The sequence below is a fragment of the Macaca thibetana genome, chromosome 16, assembly GCF_024542745.1.
Source record: "Macaca thibetana thibetana isolate TM-01 chromosome 16, ASM2454274v1, whole genome shotgun sequence".
In the NCBI taxonomy this organism is placed as follows: Eukaryota; Metazoa; Chordata; class Mammalia; order Primates; family Cercopithecidae; genus Macaca; species Macaca thibetana.
In genome coordinates this window covers 19,410,317-19,424,968 of record NC_065593.1, presented here as the reverse complement: position 1 = coordinate 19,424,968, position 14,652 = coordinate 19,410,317, and the positions used below count along the sequence as shown (strand labels likewise).

The 14,652-nt window shown below is 48.9% G+C and overlaps 2 protein-coding genes across 2 annotated transcripts in view; both read left to right on the top strand.

Annotated features, from left to right (window-relative positions):
• Window positions 1–3,805, top strand: part of RPA1 (replication protein A1) — a 63,113-nt gene extending 59,308 nt beyond the window's left edge. Inside the window, exons 16-17 of the mRNA XM_050763564.1 lie at window positions 766–852; window positions 2,803–3,805. Coding sequence (XP_050619521.1) covers window positions 766–852; window positions 2,803–2,907 — 192 coding nt within the window. The 3' untranslated portion in view covers window positions 2,908–3,805. The remainder of the gene's footprint in view (window positions 1–765; window positions 853–2,802) is intronic.
• The window catches only part of OVCA2 (OVCA2 serine hydrolase domain containing), a 219,978-nt gene that overhangs the window by 61,810 nt on the left and 143,516 nt on the right, over window positions 1–14,652 (top strand). The window lies entirely within an intron of this gene.

Sequence of the window (14,652 nt, the reverse complement as noted above, 5' to 3'; positions counted from 1 at the left end):
TACGCTTTAGCGGCGTTAGGTACATTCATATACTGCACCCCTGTCACCACCATCCTTTTCCAGTACTTTTTTTAATAGGCAAATTCATTTTATTTTTATTTTTTATTTTTTTGAGACGGAGTCTCGCTCTGTCGCCCGGGCTGGAGTGCAGTGGCCGGATCTCCGCTCACTGCAAGCTCCGCCTCCCGGGTTCACGCCATTCTCCTGCCTCAGCCTCCCGAGTAGCTGGGACTACAGGCGCCGCCACCTCGCCCGGCTAGTTTTTGTATTTTTTAGTAGAGATGGGGTTTCACCGTGTTAGCCAGGATGGTCTCGATCTCCTGACCTCGTGATCCGCCCGTCTTGGCCTCCCAAAGTGCTGGAATTACAGGCTTGAGCCACCGCGCCCGGCCAATAGGCAAATTCATAAAGACAGACGACAGACTTGTGTTTTCCAAGGGTCGAGGGAAGGGGAGAATGGAGACCCACTGTTCATGGGCGGCGATTTGAAACTCCGTACATTGAGCAGTAGCTCCTTTTCCAAAACCCTCTTCCCCTGGCCCTGACAACTGCCATTCTACCTTTTGTCAATTTGATTAGTGTTTGAATTTTCAGTAAAATTCTACTCAAAACAGTTTTATGTAATGTTACCTGTAGATTAGTCATTCCTAAGTAATTTCAGACAACCCGGGAGAGTGGTTTTCAGAAGTCTTTTGAAAAGTCTTATTGGTATTTGCAGGTTGTCCAGTGGTTTCCATGTGTCAAGTTTTCTATTTGTTTTTGCAGAATGAACAGGCATTTGAGGAAGTTTTCCAGAATGCCAACTTCCGATCTTTCATATTCAGAGTCAGGGTCAAAGTAGAGACCTACAACGTAAGTAAGGGCCCAGGGCAGCAGGGTTAGTGGCGGGGAGGTGCCGTTTGTCACCCACGGCAGAGCCGCGGCACTCACTGGCAGGGAGTTACTGTACGCACCGTGTGCCAGACCCCAGTGCTGACTTTGCCCAACGCAGGTACTGTTATTGTCCCCATTTCAGATGAGGAAAGAGAGAGAGCTTAAGTGTCCTGTCAAAACAACGGCGGCGGGTAGCGAATACTGTATGGGTTTTTTTTGTTGTTGTTTATTTTTGTTTTTGGGGTTTTTTTTTTGTTTTTTGTTTTCAGTTAAATCCTAGGATTTTTTTATCTGTGTTCTGATAAAAATTATAACGCATGCAGTAGAGTCACATCTTTGACAAATTTAGATTGTGGATAAGTATATTAAGTATATGAGCTGGGCGTCGTGGTGTGCGCCTGTGGTCCCAGCTACTCAGGAGACTGAGGCAGGAGTTCAAGGCCAGCCTGGGTAACATAGTGAGACCCCATTTCTAAGTCAGTCAGTATATGAAACAAAGACCACATGTAGTTAAAACTACCTTGAAAATTCCTTAAAGTGACCATAATACTATTTATTTATTTATTTATTTGAGACAGAGTCTCTGTTGCCCAGGCTGGAGTGCAGTGGAACAATCTCGGCTCACTACAACCTCCGCCTCTCGGGTTCAAGTGATTCTCCTGCCTCAGCCCCTCGAGTAGCTGGGACTACAGACACCCGCCACCACGCCCGGCTAATTTTTGTATTTTTAGTAGAGATGGGGTTTCACCATGTTGGCCAGGCTGGCCTCGAACTCCTGACCTCAGGTGATCCACCCGCCTCAGCCTCCCAAAGTGCTGGGATTACAGGCATGAGCCACCGCACCCGGCCGAGTTATATAGTTATAATCGAACAGTATTATTGAGCGCTGTCTGCCAGATACTGTTCTACATCCTTCACGTGGAATATCTCACTTGAGCCTAGTAAGCCTCTATGTGGAAACTACTGTTACCCCGTTTTGCCACTGAAGGAATACATACAGAGACACGGGGGCGTTCACAGAACAAGTCACCTGCCTAAGTCGTATGCTAGCAAGTGGCCGAGCTAAAGTCCAACCCGGGCAGCCTGACTTCAGAGCTTTGCTCTTGATCATGCTTATGAGTGTCACTGGATTTAGTAATGACCAAGCACACAGCGGCGTGACAGTCCCGAGCTCGCCTGTGCAGCCTTCCTGGGCTTCCTCCCTTCTGCCCGGAAAGGCACCATTCAGTCCTGGAATGTAAACGTAGGAGTGGGACGGGGGAGTGGTGAAAACGCCCTTGCTGATGGCAGGGTGTACTCATGTATTTACCTTAATACCTGTTGTTAGGCGTGCCACTATCAACGTTAAATGAGATAGAGGATCAGATGTCACTGAAACAACGTCAGGGAGTGGGCTGGGCCCAGAGGGGATTTTTGGGGTCCTTCAGCCCCATCGTGTCTGGGCGGGGCAGGTGAGGTGAAGAGAGGCTGCCTCCCAGAGCTGAGACGGGACGGGCTCGGTCGTCTCCCTCTGCTGCGGGTGTTCTTTCTTTCACAACTCTGCTTTTCTTGAAAGTTTAAAAGTTGAGCTTTCAGAACTAGCTGTGTGGCTTTGGGCAAGTCCCATGTCCTCTCTGGCCTGTATCCCCTGCAGTAGAGAGAATAAATTAAACTAGAGAAACCCTCGAAAGTCCATCTCACTAGGATTCTAGGCTTCTGAGTGTTTGGGAGCTTGGGTAAAGAATCAGAAGGGCGTGTGCTAGAGAAAGGACCTGTTTGCTCGCCCAGCCCCAGACATCAGGACTAGGCTGTCACTCACCGAAATGACTGAACTCGGAGGCCGGTGTGTCTGTTCCTTCCCGCTGGGCTCACTGAAACCACTGAAGCAAAAGGGGCTTCACTGCTCCACGCCACGCTTTCACCGCTCACAAACCGCTTCTCTCTTTGAAGGACGAGTCTCGAATTAAGGCCACTGTGATGGACGTGAAGCCGGTGGACTACAGAGAGTACGGCCGAAGGCTGGTCCTGAGCATCAGGAGAAGCGCGTCGATGTGAGGAGAGCAGTGCCCATTGGGTAGAAGTTTGCAAATAAAGAGCCAGAATGGAATCGATTTCCTCCCACCTCCCTGTGACGATCCCGTGTTAGCTACTCCGCACAGAGGCTCTTTATGGTAGACTAAGCAATTTCCTCTCGTGTGTGCATCTCAGAACCCATCGGTAGGCAAAGGAAATACGCTCGGGTGGCTGCGGTGTAGACCGTGTCAGGCCTAGGGAGTCAGCCAGCGGTGAGTGTAAGACCAGTCACTCCCTCTGCCTTCAGGCTTTTGTCAATCTCATTATCCTCAAGCAGGAATTATGTCATAAGTCACTGACCCTAACGGCAGATCATGAAGTAAATTATGTAACTAGGTTTTTGCTTCTCCAGCAGTGACCCCCCTGCCTCACAACTTGGGCTCTTCTCAGCAGGGAGAGCTGAGAAGCATTTGTGGGCACCTGGGTATTTTAGTAAGTGTGTCTTCCTAGAATTCAAAGGCTCTCTCTTTCTAGAGGTGCTACATAGTTGTTAATGCTTGGAATGGCAATAGGGCAGAATTATTAATCAAAGGCATCTCTTTTCTATCTGAAGAGTATCCTTCCTTCAGGGTTTAATAGACTGAGTCAGATGGGCCTGATACTAATCAAAATTGTCTCTTCTGAGGACTGCTGATAAGCATTGACTTGCTGTCCCCTAGGGAAATCCAAGCGACTACAAAGCGTTTCTTTAGTTTTCATTTCAATTAATGTTGCATTTCGCTTGGTGAATGCGTACTTTTTCTACCTGTACGTATTCCTGGCATTCGTATATTTTGTGTTTTTTTTTGACTAAAGCTATGTTAAACGGAAAGGGTTTTGAAGCCTTTTGTTTCCCTTGCTTTGTTTTAATAAACAGTATATTCTTTGCTTGTGAATCCTACTTTCTTTGAATGCAAAGAGTTCCCATAACTGGAAAGCGATTAATTAGCCTTCATAATAAATGTTCACTTGGGGGAGATGTTAACTCACTATAAACCCGAAGATTAGTCCAAGGCATGGAGATCCTTCTTCCTAGTGTTTGCAGCCCTGAAATGCATCTTTAAAAGCATGAAAACACTAAAAACAAAAAGCCATGTTGCCAAAGGATGCGGATGATCCGGCGCTTGGGATTTTATTGATGTTTACACAGCAGTCTAACACCAACCAGGCTTTGAAATGTGTACAGACAGTGAGCTGGTAAGAAAACAGTAATTATGCTACTGGGCCTTTCAGTCAGCAAGAGCATGCTTGCTCTGTGTGTTCCTAATCATATTAATTATCTATCTGGTGGCTGCAACACACCGCCTGCCATTGGCTGCACATCTCACCCTCGTACCCCGGCAGTGCGGCGGTCAGTTGTCAGTCTGCTGCCAGAGGACCTGCTGTTCATCGCTGCAGATGCCACCCGTGGAGGCTTTTGGAGGAGGTGGTGTCCTGTCTGTCTCCCCCGTCGCTGTCCGCCCTTGACATAGGAGCCAGCCAGCCCTAGACGGGATGACTGACGTTCCTGAGGACAGACACAGGGATTCCTGCTCAGCCTCACTAATGGTTTAGACACATTCCTTCCTACCCTTCTCTAGTCTCAGGAGATGGTAACCGGGTCACATGTCAGTCTCTGAGGCCTCAGCCATTTTTACGGAAGTTCTTTTCTGTCTGACCTTGCTCATAAAGCACCGACTAGAAAATTACAGTCTTCAGCCTCTTCTGGATTGACAAATTGTGGGTGGGAAGTGGTGATCTAGCTTTCAGCCCAGTAACCAGTCTCTTACGCCTACTACTCCCAGCATTCCCTCCTCTCCCCACGTGTCTGTCCACACAGCGAAGAGGCCTGAGCAGCCGTGGCACCAGGACGCATCCAGGGAACGCTAATGCCCGTCCCCGCGCCTTCTCAGTGGCCAGCGTGACGAACCCAGCACGTCTCCGTGGATGTGATTGGAAACCCAGGGGCAGTGCTGGGGGGTAGGGCTCCCTTAAGGAGGATATTTCGAACAGATTTCCCCACTAAAAGGTCGGATCACCAGCAGAGGAGCGTCAGAAATGGGCTCCACTGTTGGGCTTTTAAGAGATTTTGGTCCCTGAGGGTTACCTAAATAGATTCTGGCCCACAGTTCGTAGAATTCTCTTGGATATAGTTTACCTCGAAAGGCTATTCTTGTGGTTCTATTTCTCCTCTTTCACTTAGAGATCAATGTCGATTTTGCATACACCATGACATCAGCGTTAAGCAATTAGGAGAAAAAAATCTAATCATTTCGCCTTTATTTCAAGCGGTTCTTGAATTCCCTCCAGTCTCATTGTGAAAGAGATAGGGAAAAAAAATAAAAGGGTAATAATCTGATTTCTGTTCATATTTCCAGTGTTTTATACTTTCCATTAAAACCTTGCTAATCTCTTGCGTGCCGTCCTGTTTCGAACTGCGGAGTCAAAAATGTTCCCCTCCCCCACTTTTGTTTCCTGAGTGGGCTGTCTTCGAAAAGTATAAATACTATTGATTGTGGTATTTAATACACTAATGAAACCCATAGTTATTGACTACATAATTAATATACTGTCTAAAAGTGAAGTTTGGCTGCCCAGTATGTAAAGGTTTATATTGACTCCTGTTTCTTTGGCAATATGCCGCCCAGGGTTTTATTTATAGAGAATGAAACAGGCTGTTTGGTCTCCTTTTCTTCTTTTCACTTGTTAGAAGGCCACTATTCCCCTAGTAAATTGATTGCTTCCTTGTCTCAAAGAGAAGAATCCGCCCCCCGCCCCCACCCCGTCTCCTTTTATGTGGTTTGTTAGCTCTTAGCCTCATATCCACAGTGCTGGTAGAGTTCTGGCTTTTCTAAACACCTTTGGAAATCATCAGTTCCTCAAAAACAGAGCTTAGATGTTTAATTTTCACTTATTAAAAAAAAGACTGGTATGTTTTGTTATTAAGATATTAAGTACATGTTTAAGAAAAAAGAAAAGGATTATTTGGACTATTGACTATTTCTCATGCAAGTAATCCGTTTATTTTAGGAAGATAATCTGCAGTTAAGAAAAACAAAATGGGCCTGGCACGGTGGCTCACGTCTATACCCCCAGCACTTTGGGAGGCTGAGGCGGGCAAATCGCTTGAGCCCAGGAGTTTGAGACCAGCCTGGGCAACATAAGGAGACCCCATCCCTACAAAATAAAAATTAGCTGGGTGTGGTGTCCTGTGCCTGTAGTCCCAGCTACCTGGGAGGCTGAGGTGGGAGAATCACCTGAGCCCAGGAGGTCGAGGTTGCAGTGAGCCAAGATTGTGCCACTGTACTCCAGCCTGGGCAACAGAGCGAGACCCTATCTCAAAAAAGAGAGAAAAAGGGTGAGTGCGATGGCTCTCCCCTGTAATCCCAGCACTTTGGGAGGCCAAGGCAGGTGGATCACCTCAGGTCAGGAGTTCGAGACCAGCCTGGCCAACATAGTGAAACCCCACCTCTACTAAAAATACAAAAATTAGCCAGGTGTGGTGGCGGGCTCCTGTAATCCCAGCTACTTGGGCAGCTGAGGCAGGAGAATCACTTGAACCCGGAAAGCAGAGGCTGCAGTGAACTGAGATCGCACCACTGCACTCTGGCCTGGGAGACTGAGTGAGAGTCCATCTCAAAAAAAAAAAGGGCAGAAGAAAAATAAAATTACTTAGGATTTCACCAACCAGTAATAAACACTTGTGTAGCTGGCTAATTTTTTCTTCCTTTTTTTTTTTTTTTTTTTTTTTTGAGACGGAGTCATGCACTGTCGCCCAGGGTGGGGTGCAGTGGCGTGATCTCGGCTCACTGCAAGCTCCGCCTCCCGGGTTCACGCCATTCTCCTGCCTCAGCCTCCCGAGTAGCTGGGACTACAGGCACAACTCACCACGCCCGGTTAATTTTTTGTACTTTTTAGTAGAGACGGGGTTTCACCGTGTTAGGATGGTCTCAATCTCCGGACCTCGCGATCCTCCCACCTCGGCCTCCCAAAGTGCTGGGATTACAGACGTGAGTCACCGTGCCCATCTTTTTTTTTTTTTTTTTTTTTTTTTTTTTGAGACAGAGTCTTGCTCTGTTGCCAGGCTGGAGCTCGGTGGCACGATCTTGTCTCACTGCAACTTCCACCTCCCGGGTTCAGGCAATTCCCCTGTCTTGGCCTCCTGAGTAGCTGTGACTACAGGCGTGTGCCACCACGCCTAGCTAATTTTTTGTATTTTTAATAGAGACGGGGTTTCACCGTGTTAGCCAGGATGGTCTCGATCTCCTGACCTGGTGATCTGCCCGCCTTGGCCTCCCAAAGTTATGGGATTACAGGCATGAGCCACCGCACCCGGCCCTGGCTAGTTTTTTCTATGTATCTATGTGTATAGAGTTTAAATTAAAAATGGGAGCATGGTACACATATCATTCTGTAATGATTTTCTCCTAGGATGGACATCTTTATTTTGATAAAAATCGCATCAAAACCACCATCAGGCCAGGTGCAGTGGCTCACACCTATAATCCCACACTTTGGGAGGCCAAGGCAGGCGGATCACTTGGGATCAGGAGTTCCAGACCAGCCTGGCCAACATGGTGAAACCACATCTCTACTAAAAACACAAAAATTAGCTGGGTATGGCCGGGCATGGTGGCTTACGCCTGTAATCCCAGCACTTTGGGAGGCCGAGGCAGGTGGATCACGAGGTCAGGAGATCAAGACCATCCTGGCTAACATGGTGAAACCCTGTCTCTACTAAAAAGACAAAAACTAGCCAGGCGTGGTGGCAGGCGCCTGTAGTCCCAGCTACTCGGGAGGCTGAGGCAGGAGAATGGCGTGAACCCGGGAGGCGGAGGTTGCGGTGAGCCAAGATCGTGCTACTGCACTCCAGCCTGAGCAACTGAGGGAGACTCCATCTCAAAAAAAAACAAACAACAACAAAAAAATCACAAACTTAATTAAAAGATGTACTAATCATTTATAGCTTTAGATAAATAATCGTAAGTGGTGTTTGGCTCTTTGGATGTGTGTACTGAGCCAACTCACTCTTACAGGAGGCTTATACTTTTCTAATTGTTATAAATTCAGGATTTCACGGGCAGAAGCGTGTATACTTTGTGGCACTGAAAATCTATGCCTTCTCTTGTTCTGTTAGGTTCTCTGATTTTTCTTTTTTTTTTTTTTTTTTTTTTTTTTGAGACGGAGTCTCGCGCTGTGTCATCCAGGCTGGAGTGCAGTGGCGCGATCTCGGCTCACTGCAAGCTCCGCCTCCCGGGTTCACGCCATTCTCCTGCCTCAGCCTCCGAGTAGCTGGGACTACAGGCGCCGCCACCACGCCTGGCTAGTTTTTTGTATTTTTAGTAGAGATGGGGTTTCACCGTGTTAGCCAGGATGGTCTCGATCTCCTGACCTCGTGATCCGCCCGTCTCGGCCTCCCAAAGTGCTGGGATTACAGGCTTGAGCCACCGCGCCCGGCCAGGTTCTCTGATTTTTCTTTGCCTAAGTCCAGGGATAACTCCTCTAACCCTGCATACCATCAAGGGCTGGTAGGTAATTTGAGCAGGCCCTTGGAAGCAGGTAGATTAATGTAGGGAGGGGAGGGGAAAGGAAGGCTTTGGAGCCCTAGTTTCATCCTGCCTACTACACAGATGGGGGTTGTGCCTATGAAGAGGCTAAACTCTTTGTTTTCCACCAGCCTGGCAAAAATGGCCTCTTGAGAATACATTTGACTTGCCTATAAATCAACCTGATTATCTAAAGCTATTAATGATCATTAAATCTTGTAATTATATTTGTAATGGTGGTTTTGAAAAGTCATTGAGAAAAGTATGTAGTCACTTGTCTTCCTGGTTCCAGCCTCTCAGTATGTGACTTTATTTTTTGAGATGGAGTCTCTATCGGCCAGGCTGGAGTGCAGTGGTGCGATCCCGGCTCACTGCAACCTCCACCTCCTGGGTTTAAGTGATTCTCCTGCCTCAGCCTCTTGAGTAGCTGGGACTACAGGTGTGCACTAGCACGCCCAGCTGATTTTTCTTTTCTTTTTTTTTTTTTTTTTTATAGAGTCTCACTCTGTTGCCAGGCTGGAGTGCAGTGGCACGATCTCGGCTCACTACAACCTCTGCCTTCCGGGTTCACACCATTCTCCTGCCTCAGCCTCCCGAGTAGCTGGGACTACAGGCGCCTGCCATCACGCCCGGCTAATTTTTTGTATTTTTAGTAGAGACGGGGTTTCACCACGTTAGCCAGGATGGTCTCAGTCTCCTGACCTCGTGGTCTGCCCGCCTCAGCCTCCCAAAGTGCTGGGATTACAGGCGTGAGCCACCGCGCCGGCCTTAGTGTGTTACTTTTACTTTTTTTTTTTTTTTTTTGAGACAGAGTTTCGCTCTTGTTGCCCAGGCTGGAGTGCAGTGGTGTGATCTCGGCTCACTGCAACCTCTGCCTCCCAGGTTCAAGCAATTCTCCTGCCTCATTCTCTGGAGTAGCTGGGATTACAGGCTTGCGCCGCCACACCCAGCTAATTTTGTATTTTTAGTAGAGACGGGGTTTCTCCATGTTGGTCAGGCTGGTCTCAAACTCTCGACCTCAGGTGATCCGCCCACCTTGGCCTCCCAAAGTGTTGAGATTACAGACATGAGCCACGGCGCCCAGCCAGTGTGTGACTTTAAATCAAGATACCTGTCCCTGGCCGGGCGTGGTGGCTCAAGCCTGTAATCCCAGCACTTTGGGAGGCCGAGACGGGCGGATCACGAGGTCAGGAGATCGAGACCATCCTGGCTAACACGGTGAAACCCCGTCTCTACTAAAAAATACAAAAAACTAGCCGGGCAAGGTGGTGGGCACCTGTAGTCCCAGCTACTTGGGAGGCTGAGGCAGGAGAATGGCATAAACCTGGGAGGCGGAGCTTGCAGTGAGCTGAGATCGCGCCACTGCACTCCAGCCTGGGAGACAGAGCGAGACTCCGTCTCAACAACAACAAAAAGAAAAAAAAAAAAAAAAAAAAAAAAGATACCTGTCCCTGAGAACTGTGGACTATTTGGAGCAAGGCTTGGAAGCTAAGTAGTCACATCACAGTGAAATTAAAATGCAGTTGAGGGAGAAATTGCTGGAAGACTGCAGTCAATCAGGAAAGACTTCATAAAGAATTGGGTGATTTGAGACTCACAGATTAGAGCCTTCATTTAGGTCAGGGCTGTCTGGTCTGTGTGTGGAAGACCGAGAGCAATACCTGGAAACGGTGGCGTGTGCTGTGTTCGTCACTGACATGAAGCCACGCAGTGCCATGGAGGCTGGGTAGAGGCACCAAAGGGAGCTGGGTTCCTGGTGCAAATAGGGTAGGGTTTGAGCATGGGCTGAGTAAAAGGTATATATATATATTTTGAGATGGAGTCTCTCTGTTGCCCAGGCTGGAGTGCAGTGGCGCAGTCTCGGCTCATTGCAACCTCCACCTCCTGGGTTCAAGCGATTCTCCTGCCTCAGCCTCCTGAGTAGCTTGGATTACAGGCATGTGTCACCATGTCCGGCTAATTTCTGTATTTTTAGTAGAGACAGTATTTCACCATGTTGGCCGGGCTGATCCTGAACTCCTGACCTCCGGTGATCCGGCCTCCTCGACCTCCCAAAGTGCTGGGATTACGGAGGTGAGACGCTGTGCCCGGCCAGTAAGAGGTTCTTGTGTTATCCATCGCCGTACCCCTAACCTGCACTGGGTTTGTCGTGAGAGGGTCTGACTCGCCAGTGAGCTCGTGAGTGTGGGTGACAGGCTTTGAACCAGCCACCTGGCCGCATTTGCAGCTTCTCAGGCTCTTAGTAGCTGTCACTTTACACCCTCTCTTTAGCTGTTGATGAGTCTCAAAATGTATACTTTTCAATAAAACAAACCATTTTTTTCAGCCTTGAATAGACCTTGTGAAAAACTGAATCCCACCTGCCTCGTGAGAAATATTTATATAGCCAATTCGAAAGTGATCATGTAAACTTTTAATAATGGTGAGCCGTTCTTATAAAATTATGCCCGTTCCCTAGTGCATTACCCAGTTGGCAATTGGAAGTTTGTGCTGTCATTAAAAATGACAGCTTCCTCAGATAACATTCTCGGTGCTTGTAAAATGCAAATAACCAAACCTATATTTAACTTGTGTGTGGTGCAGCCTCCTTTCAACAGCCAGGTAACCCAGGGGCTGGTGGCTGTTACAGAGGAGGGCTCGCTACAGGGAGCTCCAGCTCTGTGCTCTTGAATGCCCTGCCCTGAAATGGAGTCAGAACAGCTAGGACTTTTTAAAAATAAGCCCCAATTGGACTCTCATCTCCTCTCACCGTTGACACTGCTGTTCAAGTTGAAGTTTATTTATATCTTCAGTCAGCCATGGTACAGAGGTCATTTCTACTGGCCTAAAATTTTAGAGGCTTATATGTTTGCCTGGGAACGCTGATCTCCTCAGTACTTAGGCTTGTAATGCAAAGCCTGTCTCTTGCAGAAAGCTTTTCTGCTTCCATAACGCCGCGACTCCCACCATCACCAGCACCACCACCCATTTCCTGCTCCACGATTCATTCAAAACCTGAATAGCTGTATAAGGTGCATCCTTGCAAATGAGCTCTCCTCCTCTAATGGGCTCTTCTCAGGCAGCAAACCTTCCATAAAGGAGCCACTAATTACGCAAAAAACAGTTTGTCTTACTTAGCCACGTTTCAGGAACCCAGCAGTCAGTTTAGAAGATGGCAACATCCTTTATAGCCGTGATGTTAACAATATTCTTTTGTCTCATACCAGGGTCTTTAACTGGCGGTTTCGGTGTTTGGCTGTGTGTGTGTGTGTCCCTGTGCCTGTCTTGCTCTCCATCTTGAAGAGGAAGATGTGTTTCCGTGGACTTTTATTTTTATGGAAATCCTTGTTAAAGTTACTCTGTAAGGATCAAACCCACACCAAGCCTTCCTGGTTGGAAAGAGGCGCTGGGAAGAGTGTCGATTTGCAGTGGGGGCACGCACAGGCTCTCCGGGAAGACGCCTGTCAGTCAAAGCGGCTCTCGTCGTGAGAGAGCCTGACTGCTCTGTTCCCTTCCGTCTCTGTCTGAGGGAGAATTGAAGGTGTTAGGCTCACCGGGCAGCAACACTCAGACCGATGTGCAGGCCGCCTCCGCGTGCTGCACGTGCTTCCTGATAGAACCCTGAGCTCCTGCAGCCAAGCCTCATTTTGTGTGTGTGTTATTAAAGTGCCAGTGACTAGGAAAAGCAGAGCCCTCTTGATTAGAGCGCAACATTCTTGCATAGTGGTAGTGTTCCGTTTGTGGCATAATTGTCACAGCAAATTACCAGTTAGGTTAAATATTGAGCTGGTAGTTCTCAGCGCTTCCATTCTTGGCTCCACCCCGCCACCTCCCCACCCCCTCCTGCCCTCCCTCACCATCACCTGCTGGCCTGCACTTCTAACTTGATCTTCTGCCAAGTGGTAGCTTTTAAGCGAGGCTTAGAGCAGATACACTTTACAGCAGGAGCAATAAATCTAGCTTTAGGCGAGTTATAGGATGCCAGGAACATCTGAATGAGGGGTCCAATTTCTGCTGTGTATGGGGGTGTGCGGGGTCATCTTGTGGGGCTTCTGACTCCAGCGATAAAACCGGGTCCTCCGTATATCTGACATGGTGTCTGTCCCGTGAGAAGATACTTGAGGTGACACAAGAAATGTGAAGGAAATAGAAGACCTGGACCCTTCTCAATTTCCATCCATGAGCCGGGGAGCCTCACACAATGGAAGAGCACTTTCTATAAGCAAAAGCAGAGTGACAGAGGGTGCCGAGTATGTGGTGTGGGAAGGGAGTCCAGTGGAGGAGGGGGGACAGTCTGGTGGAGGCAGACACAAGACCGGTGAGTGATCATCGTGAAGGTGCAAAACGGGGACCAGCTGGAAGAAAAGTCCACTTCAGACTGAAGGACCGGCACTTTGCGCAGGAGCCAGTAAACCAGGTGCAGGTGATACCAAGAAAATTAGCTTGGTTTGAGCGGTGAGTCTTTGTAGAAAAATAAATGAGATTGCTGCACACCGGGAGGGCAGCGTGGATCTTCATTTCTTTGGAGCTTAAGACTTAAGCCCTGTGGAATGTAGGTCCTAGGAGTGTCCTTTGTCACTAATTGACCTTTCAGCTGCTCATAGAGCTGGCATTCTCGCAGGCCAGGTACACGGGAAGAGCACGCCGGAGCAGCCTGCCTCCGCTTAGCCCACCGCATAGCTGAGGAAATCCTGCCGGGGGTGTTATTGGTGGGTTATGCACTCGATTCCTCCCAAGCTTCGTGCTGGGCTGCTCATTTTCTTTGGACAAAGATAGACTGGCTCCCTCTCTTGTTGATGGAATGGAAATTCTCTTGCATTATGGCTCGTGTGATAACTTCGGTGGCGGTGGTGTGGGGATAATGAAGAGTCTCTTAATGGTTCTAGTTAAACCTAGTAATATCAGCTCTATCAAACTGGAGCTGGCTGTGGGAATCTAACCCACTTTTGTATTCCTAAACGCCTAAAACCTGCCACGGGCATCTTTGCAGTGTTAATAAGGAACCAGTCATTGCTCGTCTGTGTCCCGGAACATATTTATAAGCCTGTGTTAATTTCTGGACTCCAGAATGGCGCCTCTTCCAATCCCAGCCCCCGGTCAGTCTCCCCGGATAGGTTTGGGAAGTCAGGTCGTTTTGGCCACACCACCATTCTCGGTCCCTGAGCCGGGCATGCTGGTTTAGTGCCCCCAGAGGAAGAGAACTCATTTTATTCTGGAAATTGGGGAAGTGAATTTGCTTCAGGACCTGCCCAGGTCTAATTAGTCCAGTCTGTAAGCAGGCCTGGCTCCGTGTCTGAGGCATGCGTGCACGTGGATGGTGTGTGTGCACACGTGTGTGTGGCATGTGCACGTGTGTGTGCCCTGGCAGCCACTATAACGTGCCCGGCAGTGGCTGCTGTTCGCCCAGGTTGGCCCAGTTCAGTCCTGCTTCTCAGGGTAGCTGGTGGATGTGGCCACCTTACAACCCCCAAAAGCCTTCCGGGTGCACCCCCAAATGGAGAAGGAGCCGGGTGGGGTGTGATTGGGAAATGGAGGCCACGTGCCAAGACAGAGGAAGGGGAAATGGGGAGAAAACAACAAGAAAAGGAATAGGTGGGGAGAAAGGTCATTTTTAACCTAAATTAAATAATGGATATGACCATGATGAACACAACGAGGGCCAGGATTCCGCAGCCAGAGCTGCGAGACCGTGACAAATGGCTCTCCAGGGAAACGGGGCACAGCCTCCTCTCCTGGAAGTCAGGAAAGGGGTCCCTCCACCAACCAAGGGCGGGAGGCAGAGCCTGCGCTGCCGGATTTAGCCTGGAAGTTAAAATCACTGAAGCAGTTTATAGAAACAGCAGAGTGAGCCGCCGCGCACAATCGGTAGGCAGGATCCAGAGACGATGGCATAAATGTTTCAAATGTGCTCAGAGTAATTAGTTTTGAATTACCATGTGCATATTTTAAACATTTAAATGATCATCCCAGGTTTTCGAAAACAGTTGCACGCGGCTTGATGTCGCCTGCCCTCCCCGGGCGGCCTCCCCACGGGGACGCAGCCAGGTGGCGCCTCGGGGTCTTGCGGCCTCAGCCCGGGAGGGGCGCGCGCTAAGCCCCGGGATCAGCGCGGATTAGGCTGCAGCCCCGAGTCCGGGCGCAGCCTCTCGCCCGCCCGGGACTTCCCTTCCTCCCAGCCTGCGTCGGCTGTGCCAGGTTTTCAAAACGTTCTGCTCAGCGCTTCAGTTCCCCATTGTGCATGAAA